The sequence below is a fragment of the Elephantulus edwardii genome, unplaced genomic scaffold (assembly GCF_000299155.1).
Source record: "Elephantulus edwardii isolate Elephantulus edwardi_28Jun2011 unplaced genomic scaffold, EleEdw1.0 scaffold00039, whole genome shotgun sequence".
Lineage (NCBI taxonomy): Eukaryota > Metazoa > Chordata > Mammalia > Macroscelidea > Macroscelididae > Elephantulus > Elephantulus edwardii.
The window spans coordinates 4,944,162-4,952,147 of NW_006399789.1; the positions used below are offsets into that span (position 1 = coordinate 4,944,162).

Sequence of the window (7,986 nt, forward strand, 5' to 3'; positions counted from 1 at the left end):
TAAACTCTGCTCTGTCCTGTGCCAATCGCACTGTCTCTGACACTCCCATCCCGATTATCCCAGTCACTGAATCAATCCACCTCATAGAGGGTCTTCCCCTTCTGCGCTGTCCCTCCACCCTCCCAAGCATGATGTCCCTCTCCAAGGACCGGTCTCTCCTCACAACATGTCCAAAGTATGTTAGACAGAGCCTCCAAGGAGCAGCCTGGTTTAACCCTCTCTAGGCTGAATCTGTTTTCCCAGCAGTCTATGGTACATTCAATACTCTTCTCCAGAACCACAGCTCAAAGGCATCAATTCTCCTTCTATCCTTCCTAGTCATTATCATTTGTCAGATGGGGTCACCGGGAATCCAACTACACCAACAGCATTGGGCACTGTGAGAACATCCGCCCACCGGGTAAACATTAGGGAATACTACCCGCGCCTGTACCTAGAGCACAGCTCAGCCTCGCGGCTTTCCGTAGCCCATCGAGGCTCATGCAGATGGCGTCACGTTCTTTTTGGTTCTGCTCTTTGAAGCCTTCAGCTCCCAGAATGAAGGCCAGCCCTTTGGAGCTCCCTGCCATCCGACCAGTCAGGGGGGTCGACAGAGTATCGATCAAGTTCTTCCAGCAGCCAATCAGAAGATAGCGAGCAAAGGCCACACCTAGGACAGCAAGAGGTGCAGGTCACTTTCTGGACAAAAAAATCTCCAGGCAATGAAGTGTGTGATTTGTTTTTGCTTTTTTTTTTTAGCATCAAATTAGCAATGCCCAGCTGTAGTCAATTCTACTACAGGAAGTAGCATTAAATGGATTATACTGGATTGTGCTTCATTTTATGCTTATAAATAATGGATGTCACATCATCAGATGGATGATGCTAAGTAAACTGGCGTCACTTACTGGTTCTAAGACAAAATCTTAATTCATTTATGTCACTACAGAGCCCTGCTCCATAATGTAATTGCTAGTAGCACACACGAGGTATGGATCTTCATAACTCCAAGACCCAAGTCATTACCTGCCACTGTGGAGTCATCAATTCTCCTGCTCTGGGTGAAAGGGGACTCTGTGGAAGCTGAGGCCATCAGCTGACCCCCAATTGCACTGCTTTCTAAGCCATCAATATCTGTCAAGGAAAAAGAGCAAGATATCCCCTGAAGTAAAACATTCTATTCAAAATAAGCAAGCAAATGACCACAATAGCCCCATTTGTTACACAGATTTATTGTACGTGTGGCACATGAAGTGTGTAGCAACCTTTTCTCAGAACTGAATAATTTTTTATTCATTCAGTTCATCTTTCTTACACGATCAGGATATTTTATGTTATTTTTTTTAAAAAAAGATAAATTCATCCATCTCTGTCATCATAACATCAACTGTATTTTATCTTTGAATACTCCTCTTTTGGGGAGCTCTAGTGGCAAGAAGCTGTGCTGCAATCCCGAAGGCATGTGGTTCGAGGCCACCAGATGTTCCATGGAAGAAGGATGGGCAATCTCCTCCTGTGTGATTAACTGCCTCCAAAAACCCACTGGAGGGTCAGCTATGGGTTGGCTCCAGCTGTACGGTACACACAATAACTCCTCTTATACAAAATCGTGGGGCTATTCCCCACTTGAATATATAATAAAACATTTTTTACAATTCTATGTTGTTGTTAGGTGCCCTTGAGTTGAGTACGACTCACAATGACCCTTTCAACAAAAGATCTGAACCCTGCTCTATGCTGCTCCATATTCACACTTCCTTCACACAAGAGCCCACTGCAGCCGTCACTGCATCAATCCACCTGGTTGAGGGTCTTCCTCTTCTTTGCTGACTCTCCACCCTTCCCAGCATCATGTCCTTCTCCAAGTATTAGACCCTCCTAGAAACATGCCCAAAGTATGTGAAGTGAAGCCTCATAATTCTTGCCTCCAAGGGGAGCTCTGGTGGCCTAGTGGCAAGAAGCTGCAACTACAATCCCAGAGGTGCACGGTTCGAATCCACCAGATGCTCTGCCGGGGAAGGAGGGGCAATCTCCTCCTGTACCAGTCAGATCTGATTTGACGGTACACTCACACAAAAATAATAAAATAAAGAAAAAATAATTCTTGCCTCCAAAGAACACTCTGGCTGCAACCTCTCCAAGGGATATCTGATTGTTCTCTTGGCCATCCATGGGATGTTCAATGCTCTTCTCCAACTCCACAGCACAAAGGCATACAATTCTATACTTGACATATATGCATGTATAGACAAAACTTGCTTGTGTAACAGGTTAGTCTACCATGGCTGCTCTTTCAGATTGCTGGTAAGAATTAATAAGACAAAAAGCTTCTTTGGTGAAGCAATCCTGTACTATGAGTACAAATATAATGAGATAATACCTAGATTATTGGGAAAAAGAAAATCCACAAACCAAATTCAAACCCAGTCTGACTCAGCAACCCTGTTGGATGGAGAATTTCCCCATGTGGTTTCCAAATCTGTCATTTCATCTTTCTCCCTCAAAGTGGCTGGTGGATTTGAACTACTAGCCTTTCAGTTAACAGCCAACCACTTAACAGGTATACAACCAGAGCTCTTTGCCTTGCTAACACTTCACCATATTCACAAACTTTATTTTTCATTTGATCTTTACAAGAACTCAATATAGTCAGTATGGTCAGTCAAGGTCGGTATTTTTCTATAAAAATGTAAAAGACTTATTCAAACAAAGGTACAGTGAATGAAGCCACGAGAGTGGCAAAGGAGGGAAGGGACTAGATGAGCTTTCATTTCTTCTGACCCCTGGCCCAAGTTTCTCTCTGCAATACTCATCTTGCGCTTAAAATAGATCTTAATTGTTTTTGTTTAAAGTGGTGCTAAAACAGGCCCTCATAGAAAGAATTAGCTCACAGAACTATTCTAACATTCTACCCAGAAGAGATCGGCCTGGGGTTAAGGAGACCAGGATGAAGTCTAAGCAGCCATGTAAAGTGGGCCCATTCCTGGGCTCTCCAGTTCCTTGGTGTAAAAGAAGTAACCAATGAGCAAGTGTCTGTCATTTCAAACCATACACACAACTGATATCCTTAATATAACCCATTCAAATACTTTAGGAAAGGGAATGTAAATTCATGCCCTGGAGACATCTCTGCATGGTATTTGGAAATTATTTTACCACAGTTTTTTTTTTTAATTTTTACAAAAATTCTAAGAAAAGAAGCTGGAGGCTTCTAAGCAACATACGAGAATCAAATATAGGCAAGAGATCTGTCTGCCAAAGTGGGAAAAGAGTAAATTATTCAAATTTAATTTGACTTACAATCAAATAGTATAATGATATTCAAGAGAATATATAAAAATTCTAATGCAGGAGTGGCATCCACTTCCTAAACAATAAGCCTCTGAAAACTCTTATGAACTTTGATAAATGACGAGAGTTATAGAAAGGCTGGAAGCTTTTTGTTCCCAGGGTTGCTACGAGTCGTGCTTGACTTGATGACCATCAACAACAATGTTCTTATGCGCTAGGTGACCCGCTCTTCTTTGGATTGGTCCCTCCTGATATCATCATGCCCAAACTAACCGAGATGGATTAGCAGAGTGGCTCCAGCAACTGCTTTCAGCACAGAAGAGACTGTGGGGGCGGTACAGATCTGGCAGGGTTCGATCCTGCTCTACACAGGGTGGCTGTGAGTCGGAGTCCCCTTGACCCCATCTAACAACAACATGTGCTAGATAAGCACCACAAAAATTCAACTCTACAGGACATCTTGACATTACGTGAGAAGTCGTTAGCTTCTACAGCGTGGATTATGCAATTGCTGCTACAGCTGCTCATTATATATAATGAAAAACAAACAAACAGATGTTTCCAAACTCCTATAAATTACATCTCAAATTCACTTATCACTTCACACCTGGAACTGGCCATCATGAAATGATAAAGAACTTATTTTGCTAAATTCTGATTTAAAGTCAATGCTTTTCTATCATTAATCCAAAATTACTTTCTGAGAGCTGTAGCAACTGAGGTTACCATTCCATTAGGAAAGACTTAACCAACAATAATGGCTGATGAATTTGGCTACTGTGAATCATTATTAATTTTTACATGTACCAAATGACTTTTTATGAAGGTTTGGATAAGAGATTAAGAAATATTGTTTCTGTCAATAATTATGATCTTTGAAAGGAAAGCTAGCATTTGGGAAGTCATCCATATTTGAAGGCGCTTTAAAGGTTTGAGTTATTGCTGTGTGTTTCTGAGTCAGAATCAACTCCTAGCTGACTCTGCAGCAGGTTTTCAGAGGCTGTAAATCACATGGGAAGAGACTGACCATTTTTCTCCCATGGAGCAGCTGGTGGGTTTGAACTGTGTGCTTTTGAGATTGTAACACAGCTTCTTACCACCAGGCCATCAGAGCTCCTTTAAGGTGTGAGCAGTATCTTTACCCATATGTTATGTGGTTTGTGAAGACAGAGGGACATCAGGTATTGCTGCTTACAGGTGACCAAATGAATGTCTCCCACTGAACCATTAGTTTTCAAACTGATGCAAAGCCTGTCACAATGAAACCTGATTTCACTTTCTCCAAAACAGACATGTTTGTTCTTTTGACAGTCCATGTATAGAATTTTAAAATCTCTGGCACCGGAAAATTAAGATGTTGGACTACTATGGGAAATTATTTTTAATTTTAGTATAGCTGAGAAGGGAATGGAGACCCTCTGATATATGGCCAGGAAATGGGAACAAAGCCAAATTTAAAATAAATCCTTTTACATTATGGGTAAAATCCTAGGAGAATAGATGATATAGGGCATCTATTAGGACATGAGAGCTTGCAGGAAGAATTCTGGGCTCTGCGCCCAGACAGTATTGCACATCCCCAGAAGCAGCTATAGTTCTGTGCCAATAGACAAAGGCACTAAGAACGCCTGATTTAATGGAATAGAGAAAGTCTTGCAAATTCCCACAGGAAAAGGGACAGAAAACTTCTGTGAGCCGATCCCTGAAACCTTACAGAATTGCCAAGAAAGAGCTCCATGGAAGCATCCGCTCGCCGCATTTTGCACGTCTGAAAGGGTCTGTGTAGTGCACACCTCCCCGCTGAAATGCCGCAAAGGCCTGCGGAGTCACTAACCGGTCAGCATGGTGATGAGAGGCAGGCTGTTGTCCTCCGGGCTGCCCCAGTAGCCGGCTTCTCCAAGCATGTTCCGCTCGAGCACCTGATGGTACAGTTCCTCCATCCAGGCCTGGGAGAAGACCACCACCACTCCGCTGAACTGCAGCTGCTTCATGAACTCTTTCTGCAGGGACAGAACACACTAGCTGTGACCATACACAGGCCCTTGCAAACGAGCAGGATCTTATTCCCCTTGATGCCTCGTCACTGCACGTACCCGCTAACTGAATCAAAGCTTCCAGAAAACACAGGGCCTTGCTGACGGGGGTGAAGTGTAACAGGGGAGGGGGAAGCAGAGATGGAGATGTCCCAAACTTAAGTCCCTGTCACTTATGTAATTTACTTTTTTAAGTTATGAGAGGGTGAGGGTGGGGAGGGGGACTGCATTCTGTTTTCACTCTTTGTTGTGTGAGAGGGTTAGAAACTACACAGAACTCCTCCATGGAGCTTCCTCCTCTTACTGTCCCAACAGCAGCAGAGAGGGAATGTGTTCCCCAGAAGAACAAGAGGTGATGCAGTGCGAGGGACATTCACGAAGCCACATCCCTGGGACTTTCAATTTATATCGTGTGAGCACAAAGCCTATTGATTCTCTTTAAGCAGACCCACTGGTGTAGGCTCAGGAGTTGAGATTAAGGTGCGCACACAGGGCAAAGAGGCCTGCCAAGTCTAGGAAGCCACCCTCAGTATGACAGACATCACTGTCCATGGTCCATATGGTCCATGCCTTAGAGCAGGTGCTTGTTGTCATGTGCTGTCAAGTTGGAATAGACCCACAGGTGAGCCTCTTGTGAGTTTTTAGTTACCGGAAATAGAGAAGCTTAGGTTTGGGTACATTCTGCAATAGAAATGAAAAGCTTTTGCAACAATGGCATGCCTTCATTTTCAGCAAAGGGAACCATTTCTTGCATATCTACTTATGATAGTTAACATTGGAAATGTGCTCTAGTTACTTCTGTGGAAAATACAGCAAAATCTACGCCAATAATTTCTACATGGAGAAGTCAGTGATGGTGATGAGGACCTCCTTTTCCACCTCCTTTTCTGCACTGTTCTCCTCCCCTTAACATAAACTCACTGCCCTTCCAGCTATCTAACCTTTCAAGATGCTGTTCTCACATAGTCTTCTAAAAGAGCAAAATGCTCAAGGCAGCATTCTTTGTTCACTAAGCTAAATTACTGTTTGGTTAGGCGGTTCAGGTGGCCTCGTGGTTAAGGAGCTGTGCAGCAAACCCCAAAGCACACAGTTCAAATCCACCAGAAACTCTGCAATCTCCGTAAATCTGTATGATTCACTGCCTCTGAAAACCCACTGGAGGGTCAGCTGTGAGTCAGTTCTGACTTGTAGGTACATAACAACAACAACATTGTTTGGTAAAAAAAAGAACTTTAGGAGCTATTTTAGGTTTAAACCTTAAAATGTAAAGACTATATCAGAGTAATTGTTTCAAAGGTTCATTCAACCTCAGTGGATCCATAATGATTCTAAGTTTATGAGAATCTGAAATTCGGTTCCTCATTTCTCCCTTTTAAAAGATTTTATTTTATATTGATTTGCATACAATTATCTGTATACATCTGTGTTTCACTCACATACCTTGTGTTTCATTCCTCCCTTTTCTGACCATGCACACGTGTGTGTGCATGCATGTATATACGGTACTTGGTGCAATACTAGGCAGTCACCCGCAGCTTTTCACTCTCTAGATCAAGATGGGCAGCGATGCAGCCCTGTGCAAACAGCACAGCCACGCCCTCACATCTCAGTCCCTCTCCACCCTGCGAGATCCACCCCCCCAACAAGGCAGTGCCCCAACAGAGCGATAAGGCACAGGACACAGGTTGGCACGCTCTCTCTGGGCTCTGGCATGCATCTTTACAGAGAGCATGAGGCCCCTGGCCGCCCACAGGGTCCTGCGGTCGGGAGGGCACACCCACCATCATGCCGGGCACCAGGGCCGGCCTCTTCCGGTAGTAGTCGCCATGGGAGAGCTTCAGGTTGAGGAGCAAAGCGCTGTGTGCAGCCATGTACAAGCTGTCGGCGTTCATCAGCATCTGGAAGCTCAGGCTGCTGCTGCTGTCGAATCCCGGGGAATGCATCATGCCTACGAAGAGTCGAGAGCCCTCGGGGTTTAACACACCGCTGCCAACCTGGCCACTGTTCAACGGCAGCAAGCGGGCAAAGGTCTTCCAAATCTTAATGCACTGTGCTCCACAGAGCTTGTTATACCAGACATACAGGACTGACGCACACACTACTAGTAATGGGATTAGCAGAATAATGGCAATTTATTAACTATTTTCTACTTTTTAGAACCAAACTTTTTTCAAATGCTACTCCATTTGATTCTGCACAAATCTTTAAATTACCAGTAAGGAGAATTGCTTGACACATTAAGTAATTTACCCAAAGTACACAGCTAGAAATTGGCAAAGGTCTGACCCAATTTCAGGGTGGATTTCTTTTAAAAAATTAAAAAAAAATTTTATATTGGGGGTAGGGGGGTAGGGAGAATAGTGCAACAAGGAATGACTGGGAACCCTAAGTCTCTGTAAACTTTCATTAAAATGAATAATAACAACAACAATAACAGAGTGTGGAAACTATAGAACAACATCGTTGATTTGACATGCAAGCAAGAGTCTGCTGAAGATTATCCAAAAACGACTGGAACAGCACATCAGCAGAGAACTGCCAGAAGTGCAGGCTGGGTTAGAAGGGGTCATAGTACTAGGGATATTGTAGCTAATGTTAGATGGATCTTGGCTGAAAGCAGGGGGTACAAGAGGAATGTCTATCTGTGCTTCACTGATTATGCAAAGGCCTTTGACGGTGTGGA

The 7,986-nt window shown here is 43.6% G+C and overlaps 1 protein-coding gene across 1 annotated transcript in view; it reads right to left on the minus strand.

The window, feature by feature from the left end:
• Positions 1-7,986, minus strand: part of KIAA1244 (KIAA1244 ortholog) — a 219,695-nt gene that overhangs the window by 50,303 nt on the left and 161,406 nt on the right. The window contains exons 13-16 of the mRNA XM_006884948.1: positions 7,085-7,251; positions 5,105-5,270; positions 1,006-1,113; positions 434-649 (exon numbers count right to left, since the gene is read on the minus strand). Of these exons, the coding sequence (XP_006885010.1) occupies positions 434-649; positions 1,006-1,113; positions 5,105-5,270; positions 7,085-7,251 (657 nt within the window). The remainder of the gene's footprint in view (positions 1-433; positions 650-1,005; positions 1,114-5,104; positions 5,271-7,084; positions 7,252-7,986) is intronic.